Raw genomic sequence first — 19,350 nt, 5'->3', positions numbered from 1 at the left:
GCGGAACGTTGTGTGTGTGTGTGTGTGTGTGTGTGTGTGTGTGTGTGTGTGTGTGTGTGTGTACACACACACACACAATGGTTGACTGAAGCTTTGAAAAAAATGTTCACATGTTAAATAATTATAATGCTTGCAATATTTTATGGAACCATTAGTGAAACAAATGCAAACGGAATAAATCAACAAATATACAATATAAAATCAATATAAATGTTTGATTAGAGAAAACAGCAATAACTTTATTTAACAAGGAAGCAACGGATACATTTACCATGCAAAAGATTAAAAGTGATCAATGCACAAAGTACATGTAAAATGAAATCAAAATGTTTACAAGCTTTGTTAGGACATTTATTTAGAGCATTTCAACTAATCATTGTCCCTTTTGCATTGGACATCAAGTTTGTAGTAAGTATAAATTATAAATGCATCTTCGATCTCATTACATCATTTGTCAAAAATGTTATGCAAAAACATAACAAATACTGAAGATAGCTATTTTCTGCAACAAAATAGACAAGCTTCTACGGATTTACTGGTTAAAATATTGCATGTACCCAAAATCATTTAACAAGCATCAGCATGAGAAGGTTTCCTAATTACACACCACAAATTGGATCACTGATTAAGAAACATCTCTTTTTAAACTTGGAGAAGCGAATAATGCAGGTTTATCATCCAGTAACTAGTGTTGCTGTGCAACAAGAAACTCCAGGCCGCTCCAACATGTGTAAACGAGTTTCAAAAATAAGCATCTGTAGTGAAAATGCTAACTTCAATGAAATGCACAAATAATCATTGGCATACCAAATGCAAGAAATACCTTTGAAATCTCAGTTGGTTTACATCAAGGGTTGATTGAGGTGATTATTCAAAGTTCAAAATGAAGCTAGGAAGATGTTATTTTTCCTTTCCAAAATATATATATTTTTCTACAACTGACCAAACAAACTTAATAGTACCAACACTGGAGGAAAATTATTAAAGGCATCGGGTGCGTTACTTGAAAAACTATGAATTTTTGAATGCCTTGATTAGAAAGTTAACATCTTTAATATTGCAAATCCATGTCAGTATATTTATTGGTTAGTGAAATGAAATTGCATAGAAATGAGAACAATCAATAAATCCAATTGTCTGGGCCTCCATTTCAATTTCTAGATTAAATGAATTTAGTGATTGATGTTCCTCCTTTTAATCCTGTGTATAAAGTGAATAGTACACAGATCAGTAACAAATAACCAAGATTTGCCTGAGAATTTGGAGCTTTTTGCAGTAGATGCCGATAAAACTCAACACTAATCATGATTTTCCGTGGCCCAGATTAATTTGGAAAGTGAATTGTAAATCAGCATGCATCAAGACAAAATTAATAACATTTTGAAAGCAAATGCCAATTTTCAATTGGGAAGTTGAAAAACTGCATGTTTTTAGTTTCATTACTTATTGATACAATAGGAACGTATCCTCTCACTTAATGCAACAAAAGAACATCAACATTTTGGCCAGGCCAACAGATAATGTTTGACCACCTTAGTCATGGTTTAATCTGGATTTCTTTGGAAATCACCTGCTCATGGCAGTAGCTTCAAGAGGAATAAATTATGCGATGAATAGAAATAGCTTCAGTACATTTAGAATAATTGTAGGATGACAATTGTTGACTTGCACTAAGATTCTGGAAATGTTCTGTTTATCTGTGTTGCATTCACACAGAATGAGGTGTAATGACCACAAATTAAAATCATCGTCCCATCAATTTGCACTTGAAGGTTGCCAAATTTAACAGATCAGAGTTTTGAATTATGTTCAACCCACCAAAAAACAGTAAACAGACTCGTATCAACTTCTAAGCAATACAGTTCTAACAAATCTCAAAAACTAGAATGTCTAGGCGCTACCGCTGGTTCTTGCAGATCTACCTGGGGTTCTAGATTCACGCCATTGAAAGGAATGCAGAGAAAAGATCAAAGTAATCACCAAGATACATCCGGCAACATGTTCAATGGAGAGCAGTTCCTCAATGGTGACAAGTTCCACAAAGCTACACATCTCCAAAGAGAATTTTAAAGTGTAAAAGACAAACCATTGACTTGGTATTTCGCAACTTTACTACACTTGATCTACTTTTATTACAGTATAAACACAACCAACATTCCTATGCAGTCTGCCAGGTAAGACTTGTTTCTAGAGACGTGGCCATTTAAGATTAAATTCATTAAAAATAGCTATATAGCGACCAAAATTGTTTTCTGGGTTGTTCAGAACTATAGTCGCGCTCACAACCATGGAAGATGTTTTAACACCATGTTTAAGAACACACCTCAAAGTTCAAGGTGGAATGATTTAACTCCCTGTAGGATGGTTGAACAGACAAGTCCTTACTGTCCTGAAAAGTTCAAAATTCATTACAACTGAATGGATGCAAAGTAATATACAGCCACATATTGCAATCAGTAATATGCAGCCACATATTGGAATCAAAATTTAAGTGCTCTCCTTGCATTGCTAGTGTACTAATTGTTCCTTTAATATTGCTAAGTGCTTAGATAGATTGAGAGCATCTTTCTGCATTATAAATAAAGTCAGCAAGTGTCCACAATATCTTCTGGCCATTAACTTCCAAGTGAATTTAAATCTGTACACACAGCTATCGGTCTGATTTCTAACAGAGATCAAGGACTAGATACTGCACAAGCATTTCCGACTTCTACAAGCTAGTTTCATCTAGATATCTCGCAGTTCCTCCATTTTACCAGACAAATGTTCTACATAAATGAGGAACACTCAGATTTGCTAAAAATAATCTACATGCCCTGAGTTTGATTTTAATAGGCAAAAAGGCAAAAGCAAGATTCTTGCTGTTTATATTAAGTGCTCTGTGCAACATTCTATATACAGATCATACTCAATTATAGATATTAAAAAATGCTTTTCATAATCTTACACCATATAATAGAACAGAATTTTGTTTGTCACGGTCAAAAATCAAAAGCCCTTGAATGTCCCAATAACCTTTGATGTAAAAGGTTTGGATGTGTCACCTTGGTGTGGGTGCAGGGCTGAAAAATGAGGGTGCTGAATTTCCAGAAGATTGAAAGGAGAAAGAAGAACTTGGTGATAACTTCTGAGGGCTAAGAACGTCTCCATTTTGCAGTTTCCATAAAAGTTCTTCATTTTGCATAGATAAGCGCTTGTTGACTTTTGATTCTTTCTGCAATGACTCTTGGAGAACCACCTGCTCAGTTGACAATTGCCTGCAATAAATTTACAAACACACTGCTGAAAGAGATCACCACAAGATCACAACGGCAATTTAAAGCAACATATTTTACTTCAGTCCAGTTTTGTACATGCACACAAAGGACTTACTCTGTATACAATAGTATTTCTCAACAATTATTGTTATTTGAAAATGATTAACTATTGAGATAGCTTATATTGTATTTTTCCCCTAAAATACCCTAAAAATAGTCAATGGTAATACTCAAAATAGTCCTTAACAATCCAACAGCCTTAAAAATGTATAATTTATATAATTGGGTAAATATAGGACCTCATCTATATTTTTGGAACAAAATGCATTTTACTCAGTTCCTCCATATTCAAGAACTTGCTTAATCCAATTGCAACCTTTAAAGATAAAGTTAGTTAGAGGATATGCATTCCACGATCTGTTAATTATTGATACTATTCACTGTTCTACCATTATTAGTGTCATTTGTCATTTTTCACATTAAATCTGCAAGTCGAATCGGTAGTATAGAAGGCAAACACAATGGTAGCATTTATTTAAAGAGGGCTAGAATACAACAGAATGTAATGCTGAGGCTCTAAAAGGCGCTGGTAAGGATACATTTGGAGTATTGTGAGCAATTTTGGACACCATATCTGAGGAAGGATGTGTTGGCCCTGGAGAGGATCCAGAGGAGGTTTGTAAGATGAGCGTTTGACGGCACTGGGCCTGTACTCACTAAAACCGCACAACTCCATACGCCTCCGCGGTTCGAAGTGGGACCGGCCCCGCACGGCCGTACGCCTCAAGCGACCACATTTGTCCGCGCTAGACGCATGCAATCGCATGCTGGTGGGACAGGCCCTTAAAGATAGTTCCACTTCATGGGACAGTCAATGATAGGTCTTCTGGTTGGCTGACCAAAATACAAGACAGACCAAACTTTCCAACTCATTGAAAAGTTTAATTTGAGAATTCTGATTGTAGAAGTAAGCTTGTCTATTTATATCAGATACTTTGTCCATTTGCAGCTATTTGCCAATTCAAGTGGGAAGACAATGTCCAAATCAGAATGCAAATTTTTTTTTAAAAACAGTGTTGCATTACATTCTTCAACCAAAAGGATTTTGTGTATGACAACATTTTTTGCTTCTCAATTTTAAAAAACCTGGCAGCAAAAAGGTAATGCATTTAGAGATTTTTCCACTCGATTTATTTCAAATCTTCTTTCTTAACATAAAATAACCTGAAACTGTCCACTGAATTCCTCATGCACCAAAGCCAGCAGTTGCTCCACATGAAGAGAGGAAAAGACTCTGGAGCACAAAGAAAATGAATATACAGATGCAGAACCAGAAGAATACTGGAGATAGCATCTTGCATATCAACCTATATCCCAGGAGAACGTGTTGCACCTGTAACTACAATTGAAAAAACAATCACTATTGACAGCAAAGCATTTCTGGAAGAGTGAAGTCACTTACTTGGACACAGCTTTATGTTTGTCCATTCGAGCTTTTAAGTCTTCATTTTCTTGTAGCACAATTTTATGCTTTTCATCCAACGCAATATGCGTTTCCATCTATTTTTGAAAAAGAAAACCAGATTGTCAGTTCAAATTGGAGTTAGTTCTCCACTTATGCCCATCCCCAAGTGACCTCCGAGAGAGACTTGAATGTCTCTTGGATTAAACCAGTCACGTTGGGCTGACAATCCTACACGACCAACACAGAGACGTGTGGCGAGATCCAGGCTATCCAGTAAAAAAACACGAATAGTACAGCACAAGACCAGGCCCTTCAGCCCACGTTTGTGCCGCACACTAAACCAAGACCATCTTGTTTGTGCATGATCCAATTCGCACCAACCCCTGTATATCCATAAGCTTACCCAAGTCTCAAAAATGCTACTATTGTATCTGCCTCAACTACCACCCGTGGCAGCAAGTTTCAAGCAATCACCACTCCAAAAACTTCCTTGCCCATCTCCTTTAAACTTTGCCCCTCTCAACTTAAAGCTGTGCCCACTAGTATTTGTCCATCGTGGGGAAAAGGTTCTGACCTTCGACCCAATCTATACTTCTCAATTTTATATACTTCTCCCTGTAATCTCTTGCGTTCCAGAGAAAACAATAATAATAATAATACATTTTATTGTCATTACACATATGTGCAACGAGATGTGGTATGCAGCTTCCATCCGATGTCATAACTTAAACAACTAATAAAATTTAGATTCAGATACCCCGAGAAATACGATTTATAAAAAGAACAGTAAAACAGTCTAAAGTGCAAATGTGTCTGTGCCGGGTCGATGTGCGACGTGACCATCCGAGGGAGACAGTTCATGGGGGTGTCTGGCAATCAGCAGGGCCGGTTCAGAGCAGCTATAGCTCTGGGGATGAAGCTGTTCCTGAGTCTGGAGGTGCGGGCGTAGAAGGCCTTGTAACGTCTGCCGGAGGGAAGTAGTTTGAACAGTCCATTACAAGAGTGTGAGGAGTCTTTATGGATGCTGACGGCCTTCCTGAGGCACCGTGTATAGTAGATGCCCTCCAAGGCTGGTAGCGGTGTCCCACTAATCTTCAGCGCTCTGCGTACGACGCGCTGAAGAGCTCTCCTCTCCGCCTCCGTGCAGCTGAGATACGACACAGAGATGCCATATGTTAATATGCTCTCTGTGGTGCAGCGGTAGAAGGTTGTCAGCAGCTGTTGGGGCAGACCAGTCTTTTTCAATGTTCTCAGGAAGAACAGTCGTTGCTGTGCCTTCTTGACCAGCGCAGCGGTGTTGGTGGACCATGTGAGGTCCTCTGAGATGTGTGTGCCCAGAAACCTAAAGCTGGACACTCTCTCCACACTGTCCCCGTAGATGGAGATTGGGGTGTATTCCCCATTATGTGTCCTCCTGAAGTCGATAATCAGCTCCATGGTCTTGGAGGTGCCTAGGGACAAGTTGTTATGTGAGCACCAGTCCGCCAGATTCTGGACCTCTGCTCTGTAGTTTGTTTCATCACCGTTGGTGATCAGCCTGATCACAGTTGTGTCGTCTGCAAACTTGACGATGGTGTTGGTGTCGAATGCAGGAACACAGTCGTGTGTGAACAGGGAGTAGAGCATGGGGCTCAGTACACAGCCCTGTGGTGTGCCGGTGCTCAGGGTGATGAGTTTGTCCAAACTCTCTCTATAGCTAATACTCCATAAGCCAGGCATCATTCTGCTATCCCTCCTCCAAAGCCTTTCACAAGCCTACACATACTTCCTGTAATGGGGCAACCAAAACTGCACACAATATTCCAAAAATCCTAACCAATTCCTATAAAGATCCATCATAACTTCCCGATTCCTGATTCTTATGCCCCTACCTATGGAAGCAAGTATACCATATGCCTACTTTACTGCTCAATATACTTGTTGTCACATCAGCAAGTTATGGACTTGGACTCTAAGATCCCTCTGTACATCTATGCTGTTAAGCCTCATGCCATTAATTGTATCTTTCCCCTTACATTTAACCACCCAAAGTGCAACACCTCACACTTGCTCGGATTAAACTCCATCTATCACTCCATGCACTTCTATATCTGATCTTTATCCCACTGTATACTCTGACAGTCGTCCTCACATTCCGTGACTCCAACAATCGTGGTGTCAACTGCAAGCACACTAACCAACCCGTCTACGTGCGGGTCCAAATCATTTATATCACAAACAGCAGAAGTCCCCGCACAGATTCCTGCTGAACTCTACTCAGCCTGAATAATGCCTTCCCCACATCCACTCTGTCTGATCAGTAAGCAACTTCTGAATCCATACGACCAAGCTATTTGAGTGCATTAAAGATTCACTTAGGAACCTGTTGAGGGATACAAATTAATATTTACAAAGACAGGAAAAGATAGAGTGATTAAAGTAAACTGGAAATATCAAAACCCTCACTGCAGATGAGCTGCCATACCTATTCAACTCAACATAACCAAAAGAGAGAATGAACTTATTCCAAATTCTAGACAATCCTGTGATAGATTTAAGCTACCAAGTGGTGCCATCAGCAGTGGCTGCCTCGCCAACAGTCTGTCTGTCCTTTCTTCTTTTTGTTATTTTTAATATGTGTTAAAAAGTATGTTTGTATTCCTTTGTTTGTTTTATGCGGGGGAGCTGGGGGAAACCGTAAAGAATTTTTTTTTTACCTCAACAAAGATGCGATTTTTTTCCGTACTGTATCACCACTGCTGCCTTCCCTGGAGACCAACGGGCGTTCCAAGCCGCAGAAGTTTGCAGGATTTTAACATCGCGGAGCTTGCGATCCCTTTGCTGGGGATCGAAGCTCCAACCGCTGGGCCTGAGGACTTTAACATCGTGAAGCCCGCTGCCTCTGGTAAGAAGAGGCCGACTTGGGAGCTCCATGCACGGAAAATGTTTCAACCGCCCCGATCATCGGGTGTTTCGATCATCGGCTGCGAGGGCTTTGACCGCTCCGACTGCGGGTGGTTTGAGGAAGAAGCTGAACGTTATTGCCTTCCATCACAGTGAGGAATGTGGAATCCACTGTGGTGGATGTTTATGTTAACTTTTAAGTGGTTGTGTGTCTTGTTGCTTTTCACTTGGTATGGCTGTATGGTAACTCAAATTTAATTGGTACATGTGACAATAAACTGACCTAGAAACCTTGAACCTTGAGCTTCTTAAGTGGACTTACCAATTTTTCCATCTGCATCAGCCTTTTCTCTTGATTGTGTATTTTCTCATTCTTTATTTCGAGCACCGCCTTCAAACTTTCCAATTCTTGCTCCAAAAACAGACCCACAGGGTCAACTTTCTACAAATAAAAGTTTTAAACCAGTGGGTTTCCAATTACACGGTTGGTTAAGTGAACATTGATCGAACTTGGTAATGTTGCAGTTATCTTGGATGGTTTTTAATGCAGTGAAGAAATTAGTCTCCAACTAGTGAGTCAGAACTCCGCTTTATCTCCCTCCTCAATTTAATGAATTCTGAGTCCAACATTGTTTACCTTTACCACCATTTCTGAGCCGACTTCTATGGCCAGGAATCTCTCACATCCCCACAGAATGCAGACCATGTATCCCATCTCCAGTTTTCTTCATCTTTCCCACCTGCAGGACTCTTGCACACTACCGCAGGACTCTTGCACTCTACGACCTATTCAATGATTGTTTCAGCCTGCTCTTGCCCCATCAAATCAATTTCTTGCTCCTACTCTGGCTCAGTTCCTTTCCACTTGCATACTTGACATATCTGACATCCTCTGCCGTTTATAGAGTTTCTGTTCTGCTCACTGTAACCATGGATACACAATTCTTTTGCTACCCCATCTCACCAGGGTGGTTTCGAACAGAGGTCCAACCTACTCCCCTCCTCCAGCACAAATTTGCTAGTCAACTCAAATCCAGAGATATTACTATGGAAACTGCCTTGGACCCACACCACACATCTTTGCAAAACAAAATAATGGTTTATTTCTCTTCCTCAAATGTTTCTGATATATAAATGATTGTGCAGGCACTGGAATTTAGAAGGATGAGGGGGGGGGATCTTATAGAAACATAAAATTCTTAAGGGGCTGGACAGGCTAGATGCAGGAAAAATGTTCCCGATGTTGAGGGAGACCAGAACGAGGGGTCACAGTTTAAGAATAAGGGGTAGGCCATTTAAGACTGAGATGAGGAAAAACCTTTTCACCCAGAAAGTTGCGAATCTGTGGAATTCTCTGCCAGAGTGGAGGCAAATTCAGTGGATGTATTCAAGAGAGTTAAATACACCTCTTACGGCTGAATGAATCAAGGGATATGGGGAGAAAGCAGGAACAGGTTACTAATTTTGGATGATCAGCTATGATCATATTGAATGACGGTGCTGGCTCGAAGGGCCGAATGGCCTACTCTTGCACCTATTTTCTATGTTTCTATGTACTGTTGCCCCTATCAATTTTCATTGCTATTGCTGCCATTTTCCATTTGGGTCCAACTTTCATTTCATCTACTTCTTTCCTTCATGGATTTGTCCCTCCCAATGAAGTTGCCTCAACTGTTTCAGTTCAGGGGCAAATGGGAAATAGTGAATGGTTCAATACTTACCAGTCATGTCCAAATCTCAAATAGGAATCAACATTTCATCAAAAATGTCCTACACTGAAAATTACATGCGATAGCAAAGTGAATTTTAAAAAGGTTTGAGGTGCTGCACTTTGGGAGGTTTGATGCAAGGGGAGTAATGGCAAGACCCTTAACAGCATTGATGTACAGAGGGATCTTGGGGTCAAAGTTCATAGCTCTGTGAAAGTGGCAACACATGAGTATAGAACGATAATGATGGCACATGGTGCGCCTGCCATAATCGGTCGAGTTAGAGTACAAGAGTCGGGAAGTCATGTTGCAGCTTTATTGGACAGTGGTTAAGCCACATTTGGAGTAACATATGCAGTTCTGATTACCCCATTACAGGAAGGATGAGGAGAATTTGGAGAGGGTGCAGAAGAGGTTTGCAGAACATTGGCTGGATTAAAGGATATTAGCTATAAAGAATGCAGAAAAAAACTACAGGTGCTGATATATACCAAAGATCGACAAAGTGCAGAAGTAACTAGGAGATAAAGAGATTGGTGATGTTTTGAGTCAGTACCCCTCTTAGGGTCCCAACCCTAAACGTCACCCATCCTTTTTCTCCAAAGATTCTGCCTCACCTGCTGAGTTACTCCAGCACTTTGTGTCTATCTTAGGTTTAAAGGGATTGGACAAACTTGAATTGTTTTCTCTGGAGCATCGGAGGCTGAGGAAAGACTAAAGGACATAGCTTTACAGTGAGGACCAAAATTTAAAAAGGAGATATGTACAGCAAGTTTTTTTTGTTTAAATACAGAGTGGCAGTGGAAAGCACTGCCAGGTGTGGAGGCAGATACTCTAGAGGCATATGGATTTCCAGGAAATGGAGGGATGTGGATCATATGCAGGCAGAGATTATTATTTTAACTTCACATCATGTTTGGCAAGGGCATTGGGGACCAAATTGTCTGTTCCTGTGCTGTACCAATGCATCTTTTAGTAATCTATCATAGAGTTGTTTACAAATATTATCACCATTTATCATGAGGTTTACACCCAGCTGGTCACAATTTGGACCCACAATTCACAGTCTCACTGCCACATCACCTCTTGACGGGCATTATTGCCAAACGACTCATTAGCGTTGTACGAGCTACATTTTTTCATACAATTAGGAAAGCAGAGTTTTTGCCTTCCCATTCTTGATCCATGCAAGACCCATTCTATAATCAGTGATATCACTGCTACCACAAACACTTGGAACAAATCACATTTAGAATCCAAAGGATCTAGTTTCAACCTCAATTAACTGTTTGTCAACAATATTACTGCTCAGACTTCACCCAAAACACCATCAGCTCTCCTATTCAGCTGTCCATTGCACTTTGCTTTGCCTGTATTAATCACAAACTTGTTATTGTTGGCTCACATTCACTATTTAATCCCACAACAACCATTTAATTTCCCTCAAAGATCTAGGAGGTGCACATCAATATCAATTTTCCATCCCAGGTGAATATTCCTAAATGAAAGCAAATAGAGGAACACGTTTCCAGTGGTATTAAACCATACATTAGGACAAAAAAACAACAACATTTCTTCTGTTCTGGGCCTCCCACTTGCTTTATCCCACTCACTAGGTCCAATACAAACAATTTTTAAGTCACTCTGAACAGCCTTCCCTACTGGCCAAGGTTGTAGTCATTTGGTTTATGGATAATCTTTCTTTGATTAGGCTTCAGCAACAACATTGCTGCATTTAGAAACACTATATCAATGGAAGCTATCAAGTGGCTACTTTAATCTCGCCTGACAGATCACAAATTCTCAAATTACAGTGATGGGGGATGAGCTTCAGAACTTGTGGATCATTGCGAATTAATTGTCAAGGTCAGACAACGTACACTTTGCATTTAAGTATAAAACACCATACTAATTAAAACCAGTTAATATCTGCACTGATCTCACATTGTAACAATGCGTTCTGAACTTCAGTTTGAAAGAAAGTCACTAACATTAGTCTAAAATTAATGACATTGGAATAACATCCGAAGCTGCAGATGTTGTGATATTAAATACATTTCCAACACATGATCCCCCGAAACCTGGGGTTCACCAAAACAAGACTGATCTTCACAGAAATTTAAATTCTAACAAAAGCGATTGTCACAGTCCGCTATACAGCAAAAATTGGCCTGCTATTGCATGGTCGTGTTTCAATGTTTTGTTTGTATTAAGTAACTTTTGTATTTACGTGTTATTTCAATTTCAGGACAGCAGCTCCATGAGAAAATATGCTTTTGCCATTAATTACACAAACCCCAAATCACCCCAAATTTGACAATTGTTCATCTTGTGAGTTGATGTAAACAATACATCTCAAAGCATGCCTAACTTTTTTAATCCTCTGCAAAACAAGTACTTACTTGATCTCTCTGCATTTGTGCTTTTGCAATCTCTTTTGCTTTAATTTCTTCTTTCAAAGAATCATTTTCCTCATTCAGTTTTGCAATCTGTTCCTATAATTACAGATTCCAATTAGACAGGTTCTTAACAGTAGGAGTTATTTAGGTTTAGTGCACTGATAAAGTCTTTTCAAGAATAAATCTTGGGGCACATTCACAATATACATTAACTATTTAGATGAATGAATTAAAAGAAACATCAGCAAATTTGCAGATGACACAAAGCTGGGTGGCAGTGTGAACTGTGCAGAGGATGCTATGCGGATGCAGAGTGACTTGGACTGATTGGGTGAGTGGGCAGATGCATGGCAGATGCAGTATAATGTGGATAAATGTGAGGTTATCCACTTTGGAAGCAAGAACGGGAAGTCAGATTATTATCTGAATGGTGTCAGGTTAGGAAAAGGAGAAGTACAGCGAGACCTGGGCGTCCTAGTACATCAGTCACTGAAAGTAAGCATCATATAGGTACAGAAGGCTAATGGCATCTTGGCCTTAATAATGAGAGGAGTTGAGTATGGGACCAAAGAGGTCCTTCTGCAGTTGTACAGGGCTATGGTGAGACCACACCTGGAGCATTGTGAGCAGTTTTGGTCTCCTAATTTGAGGAAGGACATTCTTGCTATTGAGGGAGTGCAGCGCAGGTTCACAAGGTTAATTCCCGGGATGGTGGGACTGTCATATGATGAAAGAATGGAGCGACTGAGCTTGTATTCTCTGGAATTTAGAAGGATGAGGTGGGATCTTATAGAAACATTTAAATTATTGAGGGATTAGACACGCTCGATGCAGGAAACGTGTCCCTGATGTTGGGGGAGTCCAGAACCAGGGGCCACAGTTTAAGAATAAAGAGTAGGCCATTTGGAACAGAGAAAAGGAAAAAGAATTCATACAAAGAATAGTGGATTTGTGGAATTTTCTGCCTCAGAAGGCAGTGGAGGCCGAATCACTGGATGCATTGAAAAGAGTTAGATATAGCTCTTAGGACTAGCAAAATCAAGAGGTATGGGGGGGGGGGGGGGGGGGGGGGGGGGGGGGGGGGGGGGGGGGGGGGGGGATTGTGGATGATCAGCCATGATCACATGAAATGGTGCTGGCTCAAATGGCCTACTCCTGCACCTATTGTCTACGTATTAATGTAACACATCTTTGGAAGGGACAAGGCAAGTGCACACAAATTGCATATCATACAAGTGCAGTCGTTTTATAAACTTTGGAAATTGGTCACCAAATCCATAATACAGCTGCAATATTCATGTCAACATTAGATACCATATTTTAAGGCAGAGTGCAGAGATCAGTTACAAGAAAGGTAGCAAGGATGAAAAATTGGAAGGGTTCTTTGTGTACGAGAGATCTGAACATGACGAGTGATTTCTCCAATTTTAACTTGTATTTGTTTTCATTCATTCAACTTAGCATGATTATACCAAGTGCTTCAAATTTATCCTATCATTGAGAGTTAGTAATTAGCTCAACAGCAGTATTTTTGTATCCATTTGCTCAACATTCATTTTGATATTACCGACTTCCTTTATTCCATCTTTTGGGCAATAATTTCAGGTCCCTGCTGTGCACTAAATGTAATACTACAGGTGTCTGATACATTAAGGCAAAACTATCTTCCTAATTTAGAATTGATTTGCCACATATTTTCCTGCAAGGTTGTTACACTAACCTCAAACAGTGATTGTCTCTCTGTAAAGCTCTCTTCCAATGTCGTTTGTTCCATCTCATGTGATCTGGTCAGTTCTGCAAAGAAATACAAAAATAAATCCAAAAGTTTCAGATTACATCAAAAATAACACTGATGAGTGGGATATGTCAGCTGTTTATAAATCATCTATTCAATTCACAATGCCATTCCATTGATAAAAGATCACATTCAATGCTGATTACCTGCCAAAGACTGGTGATAGGCTTTCTCAAGGGATTCTAGATTCTTTGCATGGGTTGCAACAAGTTCTACTTCATGGGCTTCATGCTCAGAAGATAAGCTTTCAACCTAAAAAGAGGCATCAATTAATGGTCATATCATGGAAATTAAGCAATTGAGAGTCACTTAAAGCTTTAGGACATTCCCAATTCTGATGCAACTAAAGATTATTGAAATGCAATTATTGTATGAAGTGTAGAAGCAAAATAGCGTATGGCAAACTGCTGGAAATAGTTTTGACAATAACTGAATGATCATTCGGAGATAGGATGCCCTTTACAAGAAAAAACGAAAATTTGGGATAATCTGGTTTGAGAACAGCTCCATCCAAGACCGCAAGAAGTAACAGAGTGTTGTGGACGCCGCCCACAAAATCACGCAAACCAACCTCTCTTCTACTGATTCCATCTACACTTCATGGTGCTTCGGCAAGGCCACAGGCATAATCAAGAACCAGTTGCACCCTCTGCTCCCGTCCTAACAGTCACGAGGTACAGAAGTTTGAAAACGCACACTTCCAGATTCAGGGACAGTTTTTTACCAGCTGTTATCATGTAACTGAACGGTCCTCATCAGCTGGAGTGTGGTCCCGACCACCATCTACCTCATTGAAGAGCTTTAAACTATTTTTAAATCAGACTATCTTGCAGTAAATGTTGTACCCTTTATCCTCTATCAGTGCACTGTTGATGGCTTGGATGTAAGCATGCCCAGTCTTCGTTGACTGGACAGCATGTAAACAGAAGTCTTTTCACTGTACCTCAGTACACGTGACAATAAATAAAATAAACTAAACTAAAATGTCAATGGCAGGCAAAGGAATGCCCAACTGCCCTCAATGTGGCACTAAGCACCTTGAGCTGCTCTACTTCCATGATTACATTTCTGTTCCGGTTGGGTTAGGGATCCCAAGATTTAATCTCGCAATAAAGCATTGGCGACAATGCTTACATTTTAGCTAATATTAGACTTTTTTATTTTTTAAACTGTCCTTAATTGTGCTAATTCAACTTAAAAGTTGTTCTCAAATTAAAATCAAATTTTTAGAACTAAGATTGCTCAAGTGTCAATGTACAGGTTCCGTGTGAACAGAGCATTAGTTGCTTTTTCATTTAATTGCAGAGAAACTTGTACACACACAGAACAGAAATTAGCCAAAGTAACATTGCTCAAGAATTTTCATAACACAGTAAACAATTAGTGTCCAAGTAGAGACACAAAATGCTGGAGTAACTCAGGGGTCAGACAGCACCTCTCGAGTTAGAGTCATAGAGTGATACAGTGTGGAAACAGGCCCTTCGGCCCAACTTGCCCACACCGGCCAACATGTCTCAGCTGCTCTCGTCTCACCTACCCTCGTTTGGTCCACATCCCTCCAAACATATCCTTTCCATAACAGTTTCTTAAATGTCCTCACTTTTTTGCTGTTATTTTATTGTTATTTTTTATTATTTTGTATATTTGAGCTCCGCTCAGACAGTGCGCCTGAATGTCACAGCATGCACCACTACAATGACAATAAATTAGTAAAGTGCTAGCCTCAACTACCTCCTCTAGCAGCTTGTTCCATACACCCACCACAATGTGTGAGAAAATGTTACCCCTCAAATTCCTATTAAATCTTTTCCCCTTCATCTTAACCCTATGTTCTCTGGTCCTCGATTCACCTACTCTGGGCAAGAGATTCTGTGCATTCTACTGGACCTGATCTATTCCTCTCATGATTTTATGCATCTCTAAGATCACTCCTCACCCTCCTACACCCCATTTTGACATCTTTCTTTTAACACAGTGCCCAGAACTGAACACAATACTCTAAATGCCACCTCACCAACATCTTATACTACTGCAACATGACCTCCCAACACTCTGACTGAAGGTCAATGTGTCACCCTATTTGCCTGTGACTCCACCTTCAAGGAACCATGCACCTGTACTCAGATCCCCCTGCTCAACACTCCCCAGAGCCCTACCATTCACTGTGTGAGTCCTGGCCAGGTTAGACTTCCCAAAATGTAACCTCACCACCAGCCACTCCTCAGCCCACCTGACCAATCAATCAAAACTGCAAATTTTCATAGCCATCTTCACTATCTGCAAAACCACCCACTTTCGTGGAGAAAAGGAATAGGTGACGTTTCGGGCCGAGACCCTTCTTCAGACAGAGAGGCAAGGGAAGGGAAACGAGAGATGTACAGTAATAGAGAGATATGGAACAAATGAATTAAAGATATGGAAATTTGTAATAATGATAAAGGAAACAAGTATATACTACCAGGGTATTGAACAGAGACAAATTTAGAGGTAGCTAACAATTCACCCCCCCCCCCCCCCCCCCCCCCCCCCCCCCCCTTTTCCCTGTGGACCATCTATTTCGTCCCTCCCCTCTTTCTTTCCTCGAGCCTCAATTTGCAACCCTTCAGTCTCTCACACCTTCTGCTTTAATCTCTGGACTTTGTTCTACATTTTGTCCTACATTTTTTCTCCCAGCTTTCTTCTGCTCCTCCACCCCCTCCCAACAAACAGTCTCAATAGGGATCCTGACCCAAAATGTCACCTATCCATCTTGGCCAGAGATGTTGCCTGACCCAGAGTTACTCAAGTACTTTCTGTCCTTGTGTAAACCAGCATCTGCAGTTCCTAGTTTCTACATTTCAGAAAATTTAATTGTGATTTTCAATAGGCAACTGCCTAGATACCTGAAGAGGGGAAATTTACAGCTTACAAAGAGTGAGTATTGGCGTAATATGTCAAATCACCATCTCCTACAATGTAATCATTGCAATTCAATGCATACAAGCATTTAGCCAAAAAATTCCCAAAAAATAAAAAGCCATATGCCAAAATAAAACAGTGCAGAATCAAATTACTATTTTTTCCCTAGAAATTTAAAATTCATCTGAAGAATCAGACCTCCTTTTGCAGGTGTGTTTGCAGAGTTTCCACATCGTGTTTGAAGTTTTGCTCCAAATGCTCCTTCTCTGCATTGAAAAGCTGTTCCAGTCTCTGTTCCAAATCTTTAAGCTCATTCCGATGTTCTTCAGACAGCTTTTGAAGGACTCCTTCATATTTTTTTTGAAGTTCTTCCTGATCCTTCTCTAACTGGGTATACGTCAAATTCCTCGTCTCTGCATGGCATAAATTGTGTTAGTTGAGCTAATGGAACAAATGCATGCATGAATCAATACCAGCTTTAAAATCGAGAACGCCTTTTTTTTGATCAGTTTTTGTGCATCCCCTGCTAGATTTTTGAAAAGTCACAACACGAGCAGATAAGCATTGAGTGCAGCACATCACTCACCTTGTGTGAATTGACAAAAAAAAAAACTAGAGACAATTTGATTAAAAACCTGGATGTGTCAGATATTTTATTCTTGCATTTTGTACACAACACGACAAGAGGGGCTCCTGCAAGACTTTAATGGAAAAAGAAAATAACTGAAGAAAGGAACTCTAAAGTTCAGTCTGCCACGTGTGCAATACCATGCTGCACATACATTTTGTTCCGGTCAATATAGATTTAAAGCAATTTACATTGGAACATAGCGTTAAGCCCTTCATGTCCATTTAGGCCAAAATAAGTGTTATCCTTCCTCCAGATCATGAAGCCGGATACATTTGCAGGCAGCTTTCTAGACAAAGACTCCAGAGGAGGACTGGTCTCAGAGAAGCAAATACCAGATGCAAAATAAACATGTGCACGAACCCAACACCACTGACAGCCGTGCTAGGATCATAACCACAGCAATCTTCCACTCTCCCGACATCCAAATGTTTACTTCAACCGATCATTTCGCCCTTGCAGTTTGGCCAGAATATAGAAGAATGGGCAGTAGATATAACTGAAGGTCATTCTATTGCAATACGATTGGTGACTTAACGAAATCCAAACAGACTGGGATTGTTTTTGTAGAGAGGGGAAACAAGGGAAAATGAAAGAACTCTTTCAAAAAAGGCATTAAGCATTCAAAACGGAGATGAGAGGAAAATAACCAAATCCTCTACTTTCTATGCAATAGTTCCACAGAGGCTCGAAACACAATTATGGCGGACTTCAAATTTTGTAAATTACGGGAACCAATGAAAAATGGGGTTACAAGCGAGGCTTTTCGATTTTCTGAGTAGTTTCAATTAAAATGGTAATCGAAGATTTTAAATGCAATTTTTCAGTGTCACAACCTCACCTACGATTGCAGATTTAATTTTACAACAGCATCAAACACTTCGAAATGCATTGGGATAAACTTGTACATTGGTAACTAGGCAAAAATCCATTTCCTGCAACCCAAATTTTTAAATATCAGCTAATATCAAATAACTCAATGAAGTCGGCTGCAGTCTGAAACGGCAGCTTCGTCACAATAATAATAATCGGTTCTGATAAAAATTGCAGTCATAACTCCCAATGACAACACAGCTGATTATATTATTCAGGACAATCTCATGCTAGTTAATGTACTTCCAGTTTAAAAAAACAGACTCCTTTGTTCCAATACCAAAAATAGTTTCAAGGACAACGGTCATGCATTCAAGCTACTTTAAAAAAGGGCAGTGTTGGAGTAACTCAGCTGATCAAGCAGCATCTCTGTAGAACACGGAAGGGTGACATTTTGGGTCAGGACCATTCTTCACACTGGTGGTGGGAGAGGAGAGTGGTGGGTTAGAAGAAAGCTGGAAGAGACAGAGCGTGACAGATAATATGTGGATATGATGGATTCAGGCCAGGGGGTTTTGATGGTTGGGAGAAATATGTACAAGTCCAGCTGAGTGGGGGAGGGGGGGGGGGTTTAAAGCGGTTACCTAAATTTGGAAAGTTCATTCTATATCATCCTATATAAATAATAGACTATGTTTAATGGAATAAAATTACAGTTTGACGCAGAACTAGAACGCTGAATTGTATTGGTGTTTGTAATTTCACCTTGTATTAAATGACATGCAAGTTCCAAATATCAAATATTCAGTAAACCAAATAGATTTCAAATTCAATAATGAGCCAGGTTTGACTGTGATTAGTTCATCTACCCAAACATAAATCTCACTGGCTCAATCTTCCTTTACTCTACTTCCACAGCCCTCAGTCCCATCTTATCCCGGAGACAGGTTAGTGTACTAAGTATACAAGATCCATTTAATCCCTCGAGACCGCTCTACCATTACCAAGATTATGGCTGATCCCACTTTATATTCCTCCCAGTCCTTCGTGATCAAGTATCTTCACTTTCAGCTTTAAAAATGTCCATACAAGACTGCTTCCTGCTGAACAGATGGCCAATTCTCAAACCAATATCATAGAGATTAGTGCAAGAGTAGGCCATTCAGCCCTTCAAGCCAGCACCACCATTCAATATAATCATGGCTGCTCATCCAAAATCAGTACCCCCCCCCCCCCCCACACACACATATCCCTTGATTTCCTTCGCCCCAAGAGCTAACCTGATGATCTGATGCCTATGCTGCTCATTATCATGAAGGCTTTCTATTGCCAACCACTTGACTGGAAACCATCATAACTTGATATGTTACTGGCATCCACAGTAATAGACATTTTTATCCAAAAGATACCAATGAACAAAAAACAAAATACATCAGAGGGCAGTGAATGAAAAAGGAAAGTATTACTCAATTGCCAGGGTGGATTACAACATCAGATCACTGA

The 19,350-nt window shown here is 40.1% G+C and overlaps 1 protein-coding gene across 5 annotated transcripts in view; it reads right to left on the bottom strand.

Moving 5' to 3' along the window:
- Positions 1–213: 213 nt before the first annotated feature.
- Positions 214–19,350, bottom strand: part of mtus1b (microtubule associated tumor suppressor 1b) — a 145,047-nt gene continuing 125,910 nt past the window's right edge. For all 5 annotated transcript variants that reach the window (XM_055635329.1, XM_055635334.1, XM_055635341.1 and 2 more), the window contains exons 9-15: positions 16,605–16,819; positions 13,655–13,760; positions 13,434–13,507; positions 11,717–11,809; positions 7,928–8,047; positions 4,720–4,817; positions 214–3,257 (exon numbers count right to left, since the gene is read on the bottom strand). In XM_055635329.1, the coding sequence (XP_055491304.1) occupies positions 3,041–3,257; positions 4,720–4,817; positions 7,928–8,047; positions 11,717–11,809; positions 13,434–13,507; positions 13,655–13,760; positions 16,605–16,819 (923 nt within the window). In that variant the 3' untranslated portion in view covers positions 214–3,040. The remainder of the gene's footprint in view (positions 3,258–4,719; positions 4,818–7,927; positions 8,048–11,716; positions 11,810–13,433; positions 13,508–13,654; positions 13,761–16,604; positions 16,820–19,350) is intronic.

The sequence above is a fragment of the Leucoraja erinacea genome, chromosome 1 (assembly GCF_028641065.1).
Source record: "Leucoraja erinacea ecotype New England chromosome 1, Leri_hhj_1, whole genome shotgun sequence".
NCBI lineage: Eukaryota > Metazoa > Chordata > Chondrichthyes > Rajiformes > Rajidae > Leucoraja > Leucoraja erinaceus.
Note: the sequence above shows the minus strand (reverse complement) of the source record. Positions and strands in the feature narration are given on the sequence as shown.